Consider the following 21,585-nt stretch of genomic DNA (forward strand, 5'->3'; position numbering starts at 1 on the left):
ATTTTTAAAAATATGACAGTGTTTTAAAACTGATTGGATTTTAAGAAAAAATGCGTTGTATAATTGAAGTCAAATGAAAGTGATTCCTGGATTGTTCTAACACTTTTCTGTTTTAGTATGAAAAAAATAAAGACTTGAGTATACCCTGCAGTTTTTGTAAAATATCTGGTTATTGACCCCTTTGCCATTTTAGGCCAAGGAGACTGGAATTTTCTCTAAACTGAATTGAAATCTACTTAAAATAGTTGGATATTTATGTGGCAAACAGAAAAGTCATGTCTCATGTGGCTGTGACCCAAGCAGTGAAGGGTAGCATGCCTTCTACTACACCGTAGGACAGTCAGTCCCCATCTAAGTCCTTCCGGGGTAAGATTCCTTGTAGGCATTGGCCCTCAGGGCCAATAGAGAACAACTAGCAAGTCATGAGTATTGGGGGAAATAACCACTGTGAGGATAGAAATTGAATTTATTTAGCTCAGGTCATCAGAAGGAACAGTGAGAGTGGATAATCAGTAGCTTGTCAGAATTTTCCCTAAGAAGTTAAGGAGGCAGGTGTCAAATTTCCCAGGAGGATTTTAGCAAGATCCTGGGAAAAGCTTAAATATGAAAGTTGAGAGCATATAGGTGAGTTGTTCGGAAAGTCTCTTCTGATGCATTTAGGTAAAGAATTTATAGTTGTCTTTGTTCCTTTGCATATGTGTGTCTCTGTGTGTGTGTGTCTTTAGAATCAAGGGGATGGGCTGGGTTAGGGGCTCCCAATCCCTGTGGGATACAGATACAGCCCCGGTAGTTGACTCTTTACAGCACTGTGTGTCTTTAGATCTTCCTGTGAAAGAGAAACGTGCTAACAAATGATTACAAACATCCCAGTATCCTTCCTTAAATTTATGCTTGTTTTAGGACTGACAGTGCCTGCCTCAATACCTTCATGGTTCAACTTTAGCTCCAGGGTTCTGGGATGTATTCTTCAGCAGGGGAGAGAACCAGGAGACTGGACTTGGCATTGTGGCTGTGGACAAGTGATAATCATCACCCTGAACTTGTTTCTCTTTCTGTGGAATAGGGATTGTAATCTAAATGTATGTGAAGATGCTTTAGCAGTCGTTCTTTTTTGATAGGAATCCTTTTCTCGGGGGAGGAATGTACACAAGTCTTTCTCCTCCCTCCTTCCTGCCATTTCCATTACTTGATTCCCTGATAGAGGCAAAAACTAGTTAGATGTCAGGAAGGCAGTGGTGAGGAAGGCAGCTATAATCCGTGCTCTCTGGAGCTTAAATATCTACCTACTTACCCAATACCTACTTGGAACAACTTTTTCTGCCTTCCTTCTGGAAGAACCAGTCTCTCCAGCTCTTCCTAGTAGGTCACTCATTCCCATTGCCATCCTCACTCAATTTCTTTCCCAGTCTTTAAATGTTGGCTTTCCTTAGGCTCTATCTCTGGTGCTCTTCTTGCCCTGTAGAGCCTCCTGTAAATATCCAGTTCCCTACTTGAAATCCTTTCTCCTCTTCTTGGCTGTCTCAAAGGTACTTCAAATTCACCATGTCTGAAACTGAACTCAGGACCTAAGCACCGCCCCTTCTACTCCCTAACCTGGTCCTGCTCCGGTTTGTGTGTCATTCAGTTGTCCTGTATCTCATCCAGTTGTTTAACTCCGAAACCCATGTCTTTCTCAACCCCCTGATCTTCCAAATTTCACATACCCACTTCATTACCAAGTTGTAAATTCCTGTCAGATTCTCCATTTCTGTTCTCAGTGATGTTTTCAAGCTACCATCATCATCTTTTGTACAGACTGCATTTATATCATCCTTACTGTTCTCATATGTATTTTTGCTTCCCAGTCTATCCTCCACACTTGAGAGATACTTTTTTGGTATTTAAATATATTCATGTGGTTCTGAAATTTTAAAAATATGAAAAGATGTTCAGTGAAGAGCCTTCTTCCCTCATACACTGAGGTTACCCATTCTATGCATATGTAAGGAAATACTAACACATAGACTCTTTCTAAAACTTGACTATTTACATGAAAGGGGGGATATTGTGTATCCTTTTCTAAGGCCTGTTTTTTTTTTTTCTTCATTCAACAGTATGTCTTGGATATTTTTCCATTGTAGTACAGAGAGAATCTTCACATTTGTTTTTATGGCTGAATATATCCCATTGTAAGAATGTTGAAATTGATGCACATTAGGAGAAAACATCTTTTATTATCTAGGGTGTTTCATTCTTCTTCGGATGACCTTGTTATGAATTCCAGTTTGTTATGCTTAGGGAAGAAAAAAACTAAGCTCCTCATTTGCCAGGGCTCTCAAGGTCTAGTCCTTCTTCTCCAGGATTGTCTTGCACTTGTCTTCTCCTTATCCTCTACTTTTGAGTTGTGTGGACGTAGGCTGTCTTTTATTTCATCCATGTTCTGTGTTCCTTCCTGCCTGAGACTTCTGCCTAAGCTCTTAGTCTCACATTCAGACTCATTCCTTTCTCTTTCTTTTTCCTTTAACTTCTAATCTACTTAAAGCAAATCTCAGCTCAATTTCCATTTCCTCAAGGTGTGCTTGCCCTAGCAATACAAAGCCAAGCCAGAACTTTCTGATATAGTCTGCTGACGTTTTGGTTTCTTTTTCTGAGCAGTTCTTATCATATTTTATATGTGTGATTACTAGATATTTATCTCACACACTTTAAATAATGTTTCTCATATAGTGGATTGCAGCTCATTATGGGTTAAACACACAGATATGGAGATATTATTGGGCTTGGTGTAAATTGTATTTGTTATTGTTGGTCTTAGCCAAAAATGATTTGATGGTAAATTATATGAGGACAGGAATTCTGTCTATTTTGCACACCATTTCATCCCCAAGTCTAGCAGAAGGCACTCAATAAATGTGTTGGCTGAATGAATGAATGAATGAATGCACACCTTTTCAGGGAGATTCGCAGACTCACTGTTCTCCTCTTAAGGACTAATGGACCCTGGTTCTAAGCAGATGTTAGTGATTGTTTCCTTGGCCAATTCATTCTACTTTATTAGATCATTAGAAGAAAAGAAAAGCAATGTAAAACCAGACTTATATACATGTATTTTTTAAGGGTTGATAAGGAGATTAAACACTATTGATGAAAGGTTTTTGGACTTAATTTTTTTATATTCCTTATGAATCTTAGGCCTTAAATACCATTTTATTTTTTTTAATAAATAATGAAATTTAATTTTTACCTGCCTAAGTATCTGGATAATTTTTTACTTTCTAAGGTAGTGTACACACAGGGCTTATGACATAGCTGTTATCTTTTGTGTGTACTTCAGCAATAAAATATTTATGCCGTTTGGCAAGGTGATACTACAACCTGGTTTAGTACAACAGCTGCACTGCCTGTTCCCATGTGGCTTGATTTCCCTTTTTAATCTTCAGTTTTCTGCAACTAAAGACTATGTCAGCATGTAGTTTATACAGCAGCAGATAGCAGTGAAAGCTTCTTGAATTAACATAGTAAAGAGAAAAATACTCTACTTGGTTTACTTGGTTTCACATTTTTCTCATGTCTTTGAAAAACATTTTCCTTAACATATCCTACACAGTAGAACTTTAAAACATCATGTATTTACAATGAGACATTTTTTGACTTTTTTATTCTTTAGAGAACTTGTAAACTCCTCTCCAAAGGTTTAGTTTCTGATCTTTAAAAAAGAAAATATCTCAGTTCTATAGTAATCTGTATTTTAGCTTAGCACAAATCAAGAAAGTCCTGGAAATAAGAGAATGACTTTTATATTTATTTTCAGTTATAAATTTGTATGTATAATTGAAATTGAGATTGGCTTAAAAAGTGTGTAGGCAAAAAGTGCAGAATCTTACTTCTTTTCATTCTATTATGAGAGCCCTTTAGCACAGAGTTTTTGTCTAGCATATGTGTTATTTTTTCTTTCTATTTCTAGGTGCTCCTGATCCAACAGCAGGTGCTAGTATAGATGATGAAAACTGCTGGCACTTAGATGAAGAGCAGGTTCAAGAACAGGTTAAACTGTTCCTTTCCCAGGGCGGGTACCACGGATCAGGGAAGCAGCTTAATTTGCTCTTTGCAAAGGTATGATTTTTTTTAAAGAAATATTCTAAATATATACATATATAGAAAGTATCTATATATGATTATGTGTACAATAGAATAAAGGCTTCTTTTTTATTTATTTTTTTTAAAGAAGAGCAGCTAAGTTAATCAACCAATTAGAAACTATTATGTTGTAATGCATTATTTTACTTAGCTTTCCTTAGTCAAGATGTGGAACATTTTTGTTGCTCTCAGTTCCCATTACTAAAATGGTGACAGTTTGTACAGTTTTGAAAAACCTTTCAAAACTCAAAAGTAAATAGCTTAATATTATTAAAAATGACATCTTTTCAAGCTTTTACTTTTTCTAGTTAATGTTCTCAAGTAGAGCGTAACTTTGAATACAGTCCTTAAAATGTGCTTTATATATTTAGGGTTTTGTTTTGTTTGTTTTTTTTCTCGGAGGTTGAGAAGTATCTCTTGTTCCAATCCATAATCTGTAAATTTTACATAATTATTTTTGAACAGTTAATATGTGCATATAACATTATATATTTAGTTTAATAATGTTCAGTATAATTAAATTAGTTTCAAAAGCATGGACTTTGGAGTCATACAGGCCTGGCTTTAAATCCAAATTCTAAATCTTATTGAATGTATGAACCTTGGCAAGTTATTTAAGTCAGTTTCCTCATCTATAAAATTAGCTAATGATAACTTATCTCCTCAAGTTGTGATTAAATGAGAATGGTGTCTAACATGTCATTTTGGCCTTGGTAAATGTTAATCTTCATCACCAAAATTTGATGGCCTAAGAAGCAAAGTTATCTTCCTTATAAGTTCTGTGTGAGTAGAAGCTGTATCTGTTGCTTTATACAGAACTTTTAGTACCGTAAACACAATTCTAAATACTGGGTAAAATGCTTTTTTAATAATATCAAATCAGTGTCTTTTCACTATTATGACTAATGTATTCAAGTGGGCTTTAATGGAAGAGACAATTGATTAATACTTTTGATAACTCATTGACACTTTTGTTAAACAGCTTTTCTAATATTTGTAATAATTAAAGTATTTTTTTTTAGTTCTGAAGAATTAGAGTATATTCTGTTACTGGTTATGGCCAGAAAATAATGTATTCTGATTAATCAGTATCCTCTTATTAAAGATTTATCCCATTTACTATATATTGATTGCCAATTTTCTGAAAATTAGATTACAATATAATACATCATACCCTAAAACTACTTCACACATGATTTAATCGTTCTTTGGTGCTTCGCAGGTACATCAAACTCTTGTAATAAGTCAGAGTCAGCCATCTGAAAATTAATTACCATTAGACTATAGATGTATTTGAGTATTGCCTAATAGTTGTGGTTTATATGCATAACAGTAAAGTGTTTATTTTCATTGCTATTGCTGAGTAATAGGTTATAAATTTATCAGGAAAGTAAACATTAAATCAGATCCATGATGTAATGGTAATATTAAAGGTTTGGTATGTTTAGATACACAGGAAGTATTTCACAGATTCTCATGTTATTGTATCGTACACTTTGGCCTTGTGGAAGCAAAGTGAAAAAGGTATTCGACTGGCCTGTAGCTGCTATTTTTATCCTGATATATGATGTACACATTATGTGTGCCATATGAAGTAATAGCATCATCTAATTTTAGAAATGGCATAGCTTTTATTTTTTATTTTTTTATTTTTTGGCATAACTTTTAGAGTTAAGGCAGATCTGGGCTCTGATCCCAGCGATTCCTCTTGTCCTTTGGGCAAGTTACTTCACTTCTCTGAAACGTGGTTTTTATAATTCATAAAATGGGGATTATAGCCTATATTACAGGGTTGTTGTGAAGATTACATGATAAGTATAACTGTAAAGCTCTTTAGCTTGATGTCCGGTAAATGACAACTCCCTTTCTTCCTCCCAGCCTTCTTCTGTTCCTGTCTTTTTAGTGCTTCCATAGTGGAAATAAAAAAACTTTTTTAAGATTATTACTGAAATAGTCCTGGAAGCACAACACTTGTGATTCAGTGTAGAAGTGCTTTTGAGTTCTTTACAGGGCTCCCATATCACGCCTGTGATGGTCTTCCATTACTTGTCAGGGTACAGGCCTGACACAGGATCAGTAGATCTTGAGGTTTGGGCTGCGTTACTGAGTATCTGCCATTGTCTCTTTGATTTGCCTTTCACATAGAATCTTGAATAAAAGGACCCCCTCTCCTTTTCTGCTGCTTACGACCTTGTTCCAGTAATTTCCTTTAGGGAGAGCTGGTAGTGTGGTGTTCAGCTGGGATTTGTGTTTGTTGAACACACAGCAGTACATACTTTTGGAATGGCTGGATTTATTTAGGGTTTCCTGTAGAGACACTTAGTCTTGTTTCTTTTCTTCCCTTTTTAGGAAGGGGGGGTTGGCTCCAGAATAATGGACAGAGCTTGAAGTTCTAGCTTGAGAGGCTGGGTTAGCTCCCTGGGTCACAGGTTATAATTCTGCTTCCTGGATCACTCCGGGCCAGAGAGTTCTTTAACCTGAGCACAGCCCTTTTCCTCTTAAAGCCCTATCCGGGTGAATATAAAAGTATGGTATTGCTCTTCTTGTCAGAAAACTTTCGTGTGAGAACTTACTGAAATTCTGATTTACCTCAAAAACTGAAGGACTTCACAACTCTGGAAATAAACTAAAAAACATTGCATTGCACAGTTTAAATTGGCAAATTGTATGGTATGTGAGTTATGTCTCAATAAAGCAGTTTTTTAAAAACAGAAAGACAGATGCTATTATTAAAAACATTATCCATTCAATTTAGAAGATCCCTAAAGAGTTATCATTAGACTGCTTTCGGCCCTTCTACTCTAGTGGTAAGTACAATCAGTTGGAAGAGTCAGGAAGGTGCCAGATGATTTGTCTTGTTTATTTTGATACTGTTTTTCTGTGGGCTGGCAAAAAAATTCTTTTTTTTGTAATTGTAAAGTTAACCAAATTTCTTTTCCTCATTTGGATTATGAAACATGATTTAAAAAAATTAATAGTTAATTCTCTGATTAAATTGCCATTTAGGATAGAGACCAGTTTTTCACAACTTTTGTTTGCCAAAGAGGGCTAGTATCAAGAATTAACTGCCTCGGATCCCAGAGAAAGAAAGGAAGTGGCCTATTTCTGTATTGCTGTGCATTTTTGAACACTTTTCTAAAGGTCTGTTTTTTCCCCACCAGGTGCGGGAGATGTTGAAGATGAGGGACTCTAATGGGGCTCGCATGTTGACGTTGATAACAGAGCAATTCATGGCTGACCCTCGTCTGTCACTCTGGAGGCAACAAGGCACTGCGATGACTGACAAATACAGGCAGCTCTGGGATGAGCTGGGTAAATATGTTTCCTGACAGATTGCCATTGAGTTGTGTATGGGTAAAGATCATGGTTGAATGTTGAAAGCACATGGTCAGAGTGTTGCTGAAAGAGAGCTGCTCATATATGAACTTATTGTCATTAGACACTGGTTAGAAGAAGGAGGGCTTGGGTTGGCATTTGCAGGAAATAATCTTGGGAGGGTTTGGGGGACTTTTTCAGATCTTGAGGAAAGCAAGCACAGGAATCTGCCTTTAAATATTTGAAAAAAGAATCCATATTATTTTAAAACAGGTATTTTGTATAGTAGAGCTGGTTACTCTTTTCTAGAATAATACTGTAATCCGTTGAGCTTAAAGTTGGCTCTTTTCCCCCTTTGAGTACATTAAAAGTGCCAAAAGTAGTTTGAACATTTATTTTTTGGCTGTTACAGACTTAGATGAACTGTTGATTGTCAGAATGGAAAAGATAAACTATAATTTTTATTGCCTCCCAAATCTCTGTAATAAAGATATAAATATAGTAGGTGATTGAAAAAATGAGAAATCCACTAGTCAGGTTCACAGGGAAATTTGGGGGGGATAATTATTTTTATCCAATGTTTATTGCTAGGGAATTTTCAAATAATGCATTTGTTAAATTGTCTTTCTATTAAGAATGTGACAGATGGAATTTTTGACAAATGTTCTATCAATACCTGTATTAATTTTATGTTCTGGATATATTTACTAGAAGATCCTGGTTTTATTGAAACTGAATAGTAGAACTCTTCATACCTTTCCTTCTTTCCCTCTTGGCTGATAATAGACCATATCCTGATGATTGATCCCATGTCAAGTCTAGTTGAAGAGAAACTGTTGTTTGTGCATATACCACATGATTGTAATAATTGGAAGGGACCTTTGAGGTGAACTGTTTTATGAATAAGGAAACTGAACTCCAGGGAAGTTTAGGAGACTTCCCAAGGATTATGTTGACTAATCTAGGGTTATGCCACAAGTTGGTAAAGAATTGGACATCAGAGTTTCCTCTTTGCCATTAATAGGATGTGTGTGCAGAAACTTGCTGTGGATGACAACTCTTTTTTTTTTTTTTTTAAACATATATGTCTGCTACTTGTCAGCTGTTAGATATTTGTTGGCCTTTTCCTCTGGTATTTTTATTAATTATCTTGTAATAACTTGGTCACCTGAAGTAATGGTTAGTGGCATTTACCCCCATCAAAATTTAAGTCAGTCCATAACTATAGTAGATTGTTTCAATATATTGGAAGAGTGTTTGGGAGCGCAGTGTGGTGTTTGGAAAACACAAACGTAATGCATATGTTTAAACATATTTTTACAGAGTACCGAATGATAACGCTTTCCTAGGTAAACCCTCCTCAGTTTTGTTATTCTGTAGTAAATATTGAATTGACTACCATTAAAGGTCTACCTTTAGACTTACCTTAAAGACTACTGAAAGGTCGACCATTAAAAAAAAAAAAAAACTATAATGAAGGGAATCATTTAAAGAAAAAATATTAGATTAATATTAAATGAATAAAATTTAAAGAGCTTTGGTAGTTGGAGGAACTTAGAATTACAAATAACTAATTAGGAAGAAAGTGCCAAAAATGTTAACCAAAAAAGTTACAAGTGATATAGTTAAATAAAACTTGAGTGTTCATATTTAATCCATTAGCCCCATCTCACTTTTCCAAGTTGGTTTTGAAAATTATGTACATCAACTCTCAAAAGTATAAATTCTCATTAGGTGGAAGTTTCACCAGCCGATTCTAGTTACACCCTCTGATGAAGTGCTTTCTGATTATGGGCCAGGCTTTTATATTATACAAGTTCTTTGATTTCAGTCTAGGATGAAGAATATATCTTCTTGCCCTGTATTTTCTTTCTTCACAAATCATCCCTCTCCCNACCCCCCCCCCCCCCCCCCCCCCCAGTCATTACTAGACTGCTGTAAATTCTCTTGCGTAGTCTGATGGCAAGCAGAGGTCACTAACCATTTTAATGGGGTCTAAGTTTTGCGAAGAATCCCATGTAGAAGTAACAATAGCTATCATATCTTAATATTCATTCACCAAAAAATTAACTAAAAGTTGCTTCTAGACTACAAAAGGAAAGGATTTTGCTTCTTAATAAAATGGGAGAATTTGACTTTGTGCCCCTGCACAGGGCTCACATTGCTTCAAGGCTCTGCTTTGGAATTAAATGCTGAGCACTGCCAGATGCCAGACATTGAGAAGAGGCTGAGTTTTGTCGGCAAATGGGATCTGCAAGTTAATTGGTGTTTTCTGCAGGCTTCTGGCTGTGAAATGAAATTGGAAGCCCTTTAGCCACATGGATAATACAGGACCTGAATACAAATGTCACATGTCACCATCAGGACCCACTGTGAGACAATAGTGTTCCCACTCCAACACTGCACCATTACAGATCATTTAAATATGGGGATTACATTTAAACTAAAAGCCCCATTTGCCTTTTACTGCAATTTAAATGTCCTCTTAGCAAAAGCTAAGTGACAAATTAAATGAAAAAAGTGCCCACATTTTTAAAGCTGTAATGCAAAACAACCTTTTATTGCTTCTCATGTGCCACGAATGAATCATTATACTTGTCAACCCTAAACCAAGCCATAATTGGAGCAGCTACTGTTATCAAAGTGGGGCCGCTCTGTGACAGCTTAATAAAGCTGAAACTGTTAAATTAAATCTCAGATGCTTAACTCCTTAGCACTGGTGAATTCGATGGGTCCATTTCTGGCAATGGCCAATACACCAGCAAAAAAAAAAAAAAGATTCCTGGCATGAAAGCCTTGATCTGATGAGAGTGTACAAGTAGAGTATCTTAGCCAAGTAACTGCTTCTTGGTGGAGGGATTTGGAGGCATCAGATTGTTGGCCTGCTTACAAAATTGTATTTTTTGAGATCAGATATTCCCCTCCACAGTATTTTCAACTTAACGGGGTATATGTGATTTATTAAAATTTAAGTGTTGATGTTTCAAAATTAGTTTTAAAAATGATACATATTCATGTAACTTTGTCTCTCTTTCACATAAGTATATACAAACTTCTTCGAAGTAGCAACAGGCCGGATTCCTTTCCCTATCCTCTGGCTGACAAAGGGATTGATTATGCTCAGTTCTTCTTTTCTAACATAAGTGCCTATGATATTCGTTTGGTCTGAGTTAATTTTCGTGATTTACTCCCTGGTTTTCATAATGTAGTATGAAAGAGATACAGATGTGCACTATTAAGATCCTGTTCAGTGCATCTCATTTGCAGATACATTATTCTTACACATGAATCTGTTTTTCATACATTAATTTTACTTTTTCTATGTGATGTTCATTTTCTGAAACCTAGAGCAGTCTTCTCAGGATGAATGCTGTTGTATCATCATCGGTGTAAGAAAATGTATACCTTAAAATCTTAGGATAGAAAGCCCGTTGCAGTGACAGAAGCTGCAGATTTGGTAGACCTTAGAACCCACACCTCCGTAGTTGCTTTCTTTCTCCCACGACATGCAAATTTTCTAGAGAGCAGATCACAGCAGTAACCCTTAGATTTCAAAGAATAACCCAGTGCTGGTTGGTGGCGAGCACACCTACTGTTAGCCCTAATGGCTGTCTGTTCAGCACACTTAATTACCATGGGGGTCTTTAGGGATGAGGGGGTATATTGTAACCTCTCGTCTGTGTTGATGGGTCTCTTTCCTTAAATGTCTTCCTAGACTAATTTTACTTTGCTTCATAAAACTATAGGTTGTGGCTGCCAGTCTATTAAAACCTAATTAAAATGGATGTCATTAGAGGAAACAGTTAAATAAGATTTAAATACAGCTTTGTCATGGGGAAAAATTCTTAAATTTTCATTTTCAAGTATTACATAATATGTTTTTTTCCTAAAATTTTGAACACTTAACTTTTTCTCTGAGCTGAGTCATGTGTTTTGCTTTCTAGCATGTAAATCCTGTTTTTTTTGTTTTCTTTTGTTTTGTTTTTTTAGGGAGAGGCTGGGCTCCTGTTGCAAGAGCCTTGCTGCCCTGAGCTGTGCTCACTTGGTTCACAAGAATGAGGTGTTACCTCTCAGAATGCTTTTCAAAGGTTTTGATATGGGGGTGCCAGCCTGGCTCTGGTGGACCATGCGACTCTAGATCTCTAGGTTGTGAATTCGAGCCCCACGTTGAGTGTAGAGATAACTTAAAATCTTTAAAAAAAAAAATGTTTTGATATAGATACCTAACTCTGTGTGAGCAGACATAGTCATAGAAGTTTCTTTCTATTTTGAATTCCATTGTAAGGTTAGTTTGACCACCATTATTAGGCAACAGTGGTAATATTCCTTGTAGGGTGCTAGATAGATGGAGTGGGTATACAGATTCAGGGTACTTGGAATCACAATAAATCTTGGTTCAGCAATAGAGAACTTAGCCCATCGTTCCATCCACTGAAACCAAATTAATTGCAAATACTAAAAATTTCTTAGTCCATGAACTCAGGACACTGTCTTAGCTATGCCTCTGATGCAAGTAGTCATCTCTCTGGGCCTCTTCTGTACCCACCCTCATTATTATTGAATCTCATGCTTAAGTCACACATTTAAAATGATGCTCTAAATCCTTTGCAAGGGCTTTTGTGCACAGTCAGAAATAAGATTCCAAAGACTCTGTTTTGGAGGTCACTGTGGAGAAATTTCTGGGGAATGCCACAATACATCTTCCGACATAATAGGGTAAATAATTTCACCACGGTTTGGGGCCGCTGCTTAGTTTATATGATAAATTCAAATAAAGGTCTTCCAGATTTTGAAGCTGATGGTGGTTAGTGAATGGCTGAGGAGTAACTGCTTTTCATTGAGAGCTAGGAGCATTCCTGTGTGGCTTGCCATATAAGTAGTGCTCTCTTTGCTAGTGCCATGGAGAAAATAGCAATTCTCAGAGCCCCCTTGCAGCAAAAAGATGTCAGGCACAGAATTGGAAACTTCTGTGTAGCTCTAAGTGTACAATGTAAACCTAACGAACCACATGTTAGGAAGAAGCAATCAGGCTTCTTACCTACCAGTTTGCCTTCCCTGGCATAAGGAGAATACAGCTTTACCACTTAAACCACTTCAGTGCCTTCCATTAACCCTTCTTTTCAGGAGTCTTATTGTGGTTTCTGTCTCAGTATGTATTAAGCACTTGCTATGTCCAGAGGAATAGATGTATTAAATGTTTGATTTTACTGTTGGTAATGGTCCTTACAATAGTAGAGAGGGAGTAGAGAAATGGAACCATCAGGAGACAGAAATTAGAATAGGTATGAATGAACTGAGCAGCACTTTGATAGGGTAATTTATTCACATATTAGTACAAATACTTGTACAGATGGAATTTAACATGGTTTTACAAGATGTTCCTGGAGGTGATTTATAGGGAAGAAGTAGTAAGAAGGAATAACATGAACAAAGACAGAGATGAACTAACTCAATGGGGGAGGGCTATAAGCATTCAAATTCATTATCAACAATGTCGTCTTCAAGATTTTCAGTCCAGTTTTATTGTCCTTTGTTGTTACTTCAAAGGAAGGAGAGGATAGAAAGAGTAGACATAGGATCTAGATTTTTGCTGTCTTTTATTTCCCATTTTACTCCAGCTAGTAAAGGTGACATAGATGTCAACACTTACTTATCAGGCACTATGCTAAGCACTTAATGGATGCATTATATTTTTATTTTTAAAACAGTCTAGTGAAATAGGTATAATTATTAGCCCTAATTTTATAGCTGAGTAAACTGGAGCTTAGGGAGACCAGATAACTTGCCTGAGCTCACAGCAGCAGAGCAGGAATTTGATCCCCGGTCAGTGACTTCAGAGATTTAACCATCAAACTGGACTGCATCCTCACTTGCTTTAATTTGCCTTTCTGCGAAGGGGTCTCTCTGCTCAGGGCAGAGCAGGGGCAAGGCGAAGCTCACCTAGATGGCAGTAAGCCCTGTAAAAGCTGCATGGCCTGGTCTGCCCACCCGTGGTCCTGCAGGTCTAATGGTGGTAGTCGGCAGAGCTTACTGGGTCTGGTTGCTCGCCTGCGTGTCTAGGGACTCTCTAACTTCCGTCTGAAAACACCATGTTAATGTAGAAGAGCCAGATCCATGATGCTGATTGAGAACTGTCATAATAACCTTAGGCTTCTCACAAAATACATTCAGTACATACTGCAGATGGGTTACAGTCAGATTTTCATTTCATTTTCCAGGCTCCTTTCCTAAGGAGCCAGTGAGACCCTTAGGTCAAGGTCTCTGTCCTGGCCTCTGGTATACCAGGCCCTAATGATAATGCGGTTGTCAACACTTGTTTATGTCATGTGGTCTGTAGCTCTGCAGACCCCTCTTGCACTTGGGCTGGGCTGGCCTGCTCTGGAATGGCGTTGCACATTCCTCTTTCAGTCTGCAGTTTCCCCCTGACTGTTCAGAGCTCCCTCTAAATATGTCTGTTGTGTTGCTCAGGAGGCTTTGCTTCTATCCAGCCGTGTTCTCAGAACGCCTGTCTGCTGCTCCGTCCTCATTACCTCGGCCTGGTTTCTTTCTCTGTTGTATGGTCCTGTTGCTTTCTGTCTCTTAAAACGGAGACTTCTGTGTTTGTGGGTCAGAGGCCTTTAGGTTCTGCTCTGCTCTGGGGATGGGAAGAGGGGTTTGTTCTCTGTTTCTTTAAGTAGGCAGAATTAATTTCTAGTTTGGGTCAGAAGTTAACCAAAAGAAAGAATGCATATGTCTTTACTTCCTGTGTAGTACTATCCACCATCCTTCTCTTGAGTGCAGCTGCTAGCGTTTAATTATCCATTCAGTACCCATTTATGGGAAAAAGTGCAAATAAAGAGAAAAATTTTTAAATAAATATTAGCAGAAAATGGTAGATTCTCAAGATTGAAAGAGATCTTTACAGACCATTTGATCCTATTATCTAACCAATTGGAGATTCCTAATGATAGTCATTCCCTAAGTTATTTAGCTGTACAATTGGATAATTTGTAACAACACTTGGGGATCACCCCCTTGTGTATTTTTATAAAACTTTATTCTAAATATAGACCACAGGGATCGGGTTAGGAACTAAGATGCCTTATGACTCATTGTAGTACATGTTAGTGTCCTTATTGTATATGTAGTATGCTGGTAGCATTATTTGTACCAAGAATGGGTTCCAATTACTTCTTTGATTTTATCTTTATTTATGAGTCCATTGGTAATAGATACTGTTCTCACATTAGTGGCTACTAGGAGTGTCAGAGCTTTGGCATAAAGTATCCTTTTCTTCCTCACAACAATTTTAGAAAAGTTCTTTTCCCATTTCCTAAGAGTTAGTATTGTACTTGCCCTCAAGAAACTGCCACCAAAGGGAAATGTGGTTGGGGGAGGGAGCGGTCTCCTTGCTAGATTGTGGATCTCTAGAGAGCACCATCACACTAGACTGGTGGGAAGTGAGAGAGTGAGAATGAAGGAAGACGAGCTGGGGATAATTTCCTCTCACCATTTCTTCCCTGAAGTGGCAGCATATAAAAATTAACGAGGTCTGAGAAGCCTCATTTAAGCCATCTGAGATTCCCAGGGGCTTCATGGGGAATCAGAGATGCCAGGAGCTGGACTGAAAGAGGTGGAAGCCAAGGGAGGACTGAAGCAGCCACTTAGGCTGTTCTCTGTGGGTGTCATATGGAGCAAGGTGCTTTTACAAATGTTTTTGTAGTTGGTTCAAGCTTAGGTGGGTTAATGAGGGGGCAGGAGAACCCAGGAAAATGATTAATGGGTGTCTCTTAGACAGGGGGTGTTTCACAGTGCCTCATCGAGCCCCTAAGGTGGGTGGGGGAGGGAGAGAGTGTGGATCGGGAGGTGAGTCCTCTCAGTCCCAACAGAGTGACTTGTGCCACTTGACACATAGGCTTTCTGTTAAGATTTCTCTAGGACAAAGGATTCTGAGATTAAAAATGCATGCTTGATTGTGACTATCTTCAGTAGGCTTTTAAATAGCTGCTCTTCTTAGAGGTCTACAAAAGAATGACTTTTTTATTTATATAAATAATTTTTTCTTTTATTTTAAGGAGAAGGCAGGTTGGTAAGTGATTTATAGCAGGTGAATTTTTGTGAGGCTGCCATAAGCTTATCTAACAGTTGCATAACATTGTAGTGTTTAAAAATTCCAAATTGGAATAAGAATAGTATGCTGTGTAGTAAAATATACAGGGAGGGGCCTTCTGCCATAAATTGCTTGGATGAATTAGTGCCTGGGTTCTAGGCTATTTTCTCAGGCTCTGATCTAGAAACGAATAACTGGGAATAGTGATAGAGTTGTCTGAAATGTGGCTAACTCTTCCAACTCTCTTTGTCTCCTGTTGCAAAGACAACCTTTGACAGAGAAATCCAAATCTCTGTGAATTTGAACTATGACCAGCTATACCTTCTTGACCCAAGGTTGTGCTTCCCAGCCCCTTTCATTTTGGGGTATCTTAGTAAATTTCAAATTTGCTTGGGCAAACCTGGTGGAGAGAGTAAGAATTCGTCAATCAGGAATCAGACTTAAGTTATTAGCAACCTTGAAATGGCTTGGATTGGAAGCTACAAAGTCTCTTGTGGATGAGTATGGGCTGAGGGGGTTGGATGGAAGGATTGTAAACAGGGCATTGGGTCAAATATAAGCTTGGAAGTGGAAGAAAATCCTATTAGGAGGAATGCTTTCACAATGTTGCCAAGACCATGAAAGTCTGACACCTGACATACAGACATTTAAAGATGACATTAATATATTCAGCAACCTATTCACCATACATATTGATCATACATACACATGAGATGCTCTTTGCTAAACGTTAGGGTCCTAAGTAGACCAGCTAGTCTGAAAGATTTTTGTTTGTTTTGAAACCGTTTAAACCACTCACTGTATTTAATAATCTTGTCAGTTGCTGTCTTTTTGAAGCATTTAAACTAATTCCAGAGCCATCCTTTTCCATCCCTATATTAGTGTTCATGTGATAAACTTTTTCCCTCTTGTCCACTAATTAGAACACTGAAATGGTGATTAACACAATATAATAAAATAAAATTAAAAAAAATAAATAAATAAAATATTAAAAAAAAAAAAGAACACTGAAAATGACACATTTTTTTTAGTTCGTTTTCCTGTACAGGTGGAAAAAAAATGTGCCTGGCATATAGTTGGTGCTCAGTAAAATATTTGTGAATAAAATAATGAATGAATAACTGAAGTGTCATGTTAAATACCTATCTGGAAGCCTTAGGAAGTGAGTATTTATGCTGTACTGAAAACAGTGTTTGAAAGGCTATAATCCTCACTGTGACCTCAGTTTTCTTTTCTTTCCCTTCTGGCTGATTCCGCCTTCACCCATAGTGGATATTCATGGGTGCCTGTGTGTGTCTGAATGCTTGCGTGCGCGCGCGCGCACACACACACACGCACACGCACGCACGCACACTGAAATACAAACAGTTTAGAGTACAGAAGGGCAATGATTCCCCCTTGCCATCAGTGCTGCAGGTAATCTATTGCATTAATCAGCCAGCCAGTGGGAAATGCATGGGGAGTGATTATACTATCATACACAATACAATCAGCATGAAGCACTTGTCAAGACCAATACATCAAAGTTTAATTCAGTAATAGAATGAATTAGAGCAAAATGAAACATTCTGTTCTCCAAGAAACTCAGCACCCATCACAGGTTCTTTCTAAACTCCATAGAAAAGTCAGTGCATTAAGAAACTGTTTTTATGAATAAAATAGCAGTTCTGATATGACCAATTACTGCAATCCCTTTTTCTGGGGATTCTTACACAACTGTAGTGCTAAAGTGTATTTATCCATATTCCATAATCATAACCATTGGTAAATTTGATAATTTTTTGCTAGCGCTCCTGATGATCTTTTATCCTAAGTTGGTGTTCTCCATGGTTAAGTGAAGGGCAGGTTGTTGTTCTACTGGCTGAGGGAAGCACTTAACCCTAAATAGAGTACCTTAGCAGAACAGCAGGTCAATTAACAATAACCTGCTGTTTACAGTGCCTTATGGTAGGCACTGTCGTTAGGAGCTTACACTCTAATTACAAAACAAAATGAGTAAGGGAAAAATAAAAAGCAGCCCGAGACTGACTAAGACAACTGAAGAAATGAAGTTATAGAACATAGGACCTGTTTCAGAAAATTTTGATGGTAGAGCTAATACATTTCATATTCACAATCACTATTCTGTGTCAGTTTTTTAACATATATTCAAATGTAATACACTTAACCAAGCATGCTTTTTCAAAGGGGCAAGCAGATACAAGCTCACCTGGGGTTTCAGTTTTCAAAGCCTTGAACTGGAATATAAAGAATGGATTTATTGGAGTCAGACGGTCTTAAGTATGGAATTCTAATTCTCATATTTACTGTGTAGCCTTGGACAGATCCCTTATCTTAGAACCTTAGTTTCCTTATTTGTAAAATGACCATAATGTGGATACTTAGGGCCTAAAATAAGATGATTAGATAATGCATAACACTTTCTTTTTCATTTCAGGAGTCTTGCCTGTGTTGGGAAAATGGGCTGAGTAGGAAGCTTATAGGAGAGAGACATCATGAAGACCTAAGGAGTTTTCAGAAATAGGTTTATATAAACTTGGACTGTCTCTGAAGGCAGCTTCGTTAAGCAGCCACTGCAGAGCTCATGCAAAGTGCTCTTGCAGGTTACCCAGTTCACATTCCTCCCCCTCACTAACGCTGACTGCCCTTTTCCTGTATCTGTCATTGGCCTTTTTTCTCTTTCTGATTTTTTCTGTCTTTCCTCCCTCCCCCAAAAAGGAGAAGGGTGGTGAGTGGTGGAAGAGCTGGCTCTGGTCATTCCTACAGAACCAGATTCCCAATAAGGTCAGGGTGTCTTTGGTGAATTTTGCATGTTGACCCGAAAACACTGACAAATCAAATGGAACGGGAAGACTGCATATTAGATGAGGACCACAGGTTTGCCAGAAGGGAACATTCTGGCTTTAACAGGATGCCTGTTAACTGTTTTGGAATATCTGTGGTTTATTTTCTTTTTTGACAACAAAAAGATGGTTATTTCCTTTAGTCTTTTCTCAGAGCCTGGTCAGATGATCATCAAAATCTGTGCCCTTTTGCTTAGGGTTTAGCCCTGCTTGACTTAAATGATCTCAACAGCTCTCCCTATACGGTGTACCTGAGGCATTATTTTGAAATTTTCCCAGAAGTATTTTAACGAATTAGAAACTTAGCATACCGAATTTAAAGTAAGGAGAACATTTTCATCAGCTAAACTTATTCTTTAAACACGGGTGACTAACATATTAAGACTGAATTGTGCTGAGAACAATACTATAATTAGGGTCACAGTTTTTGTGTGGTCTGACCCAAGAAATTTTGTGACTGTAGTTTTGCTAGCACAACTAATTATACCAGTGATCTCCTATTTGTGACTGCAATTAGGCATTTCATGGCCTCTAAATAAGTATAATTAGTTAATTGGATCATGCATGAAATTCTAGCCTCTCATAATAGCCTCTGAGAACAAAAATAAATATAATAAATATTATGAATTGTTTTATAACTGTGGAACCCTGGAAAATACCACAAGTGATTGTTTTACTTCGTCTGTTACTATTTCGTAAGAAGAAACATGATATTAAAAAGTAGGAATTAAGCTATGTAACAGTCTTCATTCTCTGCCTTTGAGACAGAGGAAAAAGGGAGTCACTAACTTTTCTTTTCTTTTTTATTTATTTATTTATTTATTTATTTATTTATTTATTTNCATTCCCCCACCCCCTCCCCTCTGAAGTCTTCAGTTTGTTTCTCATAGACCATAGTCACTAACTTTTCTTACTCTCACCTTTTGAGAAGGTGGTGTCGGTTGCCCTGCTCTGCCTCCACCCTGCCTCCTGCTCCCCTTCTGCTCTGCCTTCTTTTCCCCCACTTGCCACTGTGCCTGTGCTCTCCCCATTAGCATTATACACTCCGAATCTTCTGGAAAATAAGAAGAGCCACTTTTATCAAAAACTTCAAAGTGTCTTTTATGGAAAATGGGCACCTTTTATTTTAATTACTGAATTGATTTGCATACTGACAAAAACCAGTGAAGTAGAAGGGATTTTAAAAACAAGTGTCACTGACTTGGGGGTAGCACTAGAGAATGGCCAGCTGATTTATTCAGTCACAAGTCCTAATGCTCCACCCAGCAGTACACCCTGCAGGCCAAGAGCACACTCAGTCACATGCAAGTGCATTATCCTGGAAATGCTGACGCCACTCTATTCCAACAGACCTCAGAGTACATCACATTTTCAGAGAAAACCGATTTCTTCCAACTTGAATAATCAGTCTTGAATTATAAGGAGAGCTTTTGATTGTTTATCTGTTGTTTTAATCTGCAGTGAAATTACTTGTTTGCTGTGGCTGTCGGTCTTGTAGTTTTCTTTGGTTTAATTAAGCTCTTGTTAGATGGACCCGTGTAGGTTTTTGTTGGAGATGCTTTCTCTACATGAGAGAGACGTGTTCTAAGTACGTAAGAATACATGGTTAAATAAAGTACATACAGGGTTTCTTAGCTGTGCCTTTAAGGTTTCTTCATAATTTTAGACAGTAATGTGCCCCTTCGTATTATCCTGCTAAAACATAAAGAATGGAATGATGTTTCTGTCCAGAGACAAAAATGATTAATCTTGGAATTTATGTATGCATAGCTGCACATATGAATCCTAACTGTACAGAAGTTCTTTTTGTCCACATAGGGAGGCAGAGGCTAAATACCCGGCTGTTGAGAGTATTGGTTTTTGGGGAGCATGAATCTGGCTCCCATCTTTAATAGCAGCACAGACTTTCTTCTTCTTTCTGAACCTCAGTTTCCTTCTCTGTACAGCAAGTTTTCTTGAGGGTGAAATGTGATCTTGTGTGTAAAATACATAGTACAGGGCTAGTGTGAGGTGAATATTCAATAAATGGCAGCATTTACTGTCAGGTGGATAAGTAAAGATGCCATTCACTTCTAGAAGGGGGTATGTTCGCAGAACTGGATGGAATGATTTGTACCCTGAAGACAGACATTTTAAAACTTTAAATGTAGACTCTAATTAGAAACCTAACATGTGTAACCTGATATTGTTAGGATTTTCCTTGAAGGGATAAAAAAAATTAGCATACAAACCAGCACTTAATATTGCACTGTTTGTTGGGATACCTTTTATGCTATTAAGTTTTCATAATGACCTTTTTTGTTTTTTTGCTTTACTTGCAGCTCTTCTCATATGTTCAGTGGTTTATTCGGGCTTGATTACTTTAACTGACAACATTCTCATACCCATTAGTAAATACCTTCGTTTTCCATTTTGTAATCTAGCAGATTTCCTGCTAATTGGTGGTGGATTAAAGATGGCCACAGATCCTTTGCTACTTTCTCATTGAGATGTGGGGTTTGTTCTCTCTTCTTGAATCTGGTCAATTTTTAAAAACTGTTTGACCAACAGAATATGGCAGAGTAGATGCTGGGCCAGTTTCTGGGCCCAAACATTAAATGAGTAGCAGGTTCACTTCCTGTCTTGTGGAAGGTTCCGTCTTGGGTCCCTGAGTTTCCATGTAAGAAGTCTGGCTGTCCTGAAGCTGCCATGCTCTGAGAAAACCCGTGCTGTCCACGTGGAGGGGCCGTGTTAAGGCAGGGGAAAGTTAGGGGGAGAGTGTTTCTGACCTACAGAATCATGAGATATATTGGTACATTCTGTATTAAGCCAGTAAGTTTAAGGTGGGTTTTTACAGAGTAATAGACAACCAGAATAGTGGTTATCTATCTGATAATACTTCATGCTTCTACTCATGGTTCTTTTCCAAATGGCAAATTTCTCCAGCAGTATAGGATACAACAATATGTGAAAATGAAGTTCTGTTATGTCAGTTTTTCCTTTTTGTTGGATTAAGTCAGATGTTTGTGAATATTGAATGCTTATTACTGATAAGCAGTGTAACATGATCTTAGCATATTCGGCAACAGGGCTTGAACTCAACGACCCTGAGGTTAAGGCCTAAGCTAGATCAGGGGTAGGACGCTTAACCAACCAAGCCACCTGAGCGTCCCTGTATCTCCATTTTTAATGATTTTTTTTTACAGTAATTCTTTCTCATGTTCATATTCTCATTATACCAAA

General features: G+C 37.7%; 1 protein-coding gene across 1 annotated transcript in view; it reads left to right on the forward strand.

Annotated features, from left to right (window-relative positions):
• ZSWIM6 (zinc finger SWIM-type containing 6) overlaps positions 1–21,585 on the forward strand; it is a 186,202-nt gene that overhangs the window by 128,181 nt on the left and 36,436 nt on the right. Inside the window, exons 4-5 of the mRNA XM_034655634.1 lie at positions 3,944–4,092; positions 7,278–7,428. Coding sequence (XP_034511525.1) covers positions 3,944–4,092; positions 7,278–7,428 — 300 coding nt within the window. The remainder of the gene's footprint in view (positions 1–3,943; positions 4,093–7,277; positions 7,429–21,585) is intronic.

This window comes from Ailuropoda melanoleuca, chromosome 3 (genome assembly GCF_002007445.2).
Source record: "Ailuropoda melanoleuca isolate Jingjing chromosome 3, ASM200744v2, whole genome shotgun sequence".
Taxonomy (NCBI): Eukaryota; Metazoa; Chordata; class Mammalia; order Carnivora; family Ursidae; genus Ailuropoda; species Ailuropoda melanoleuca.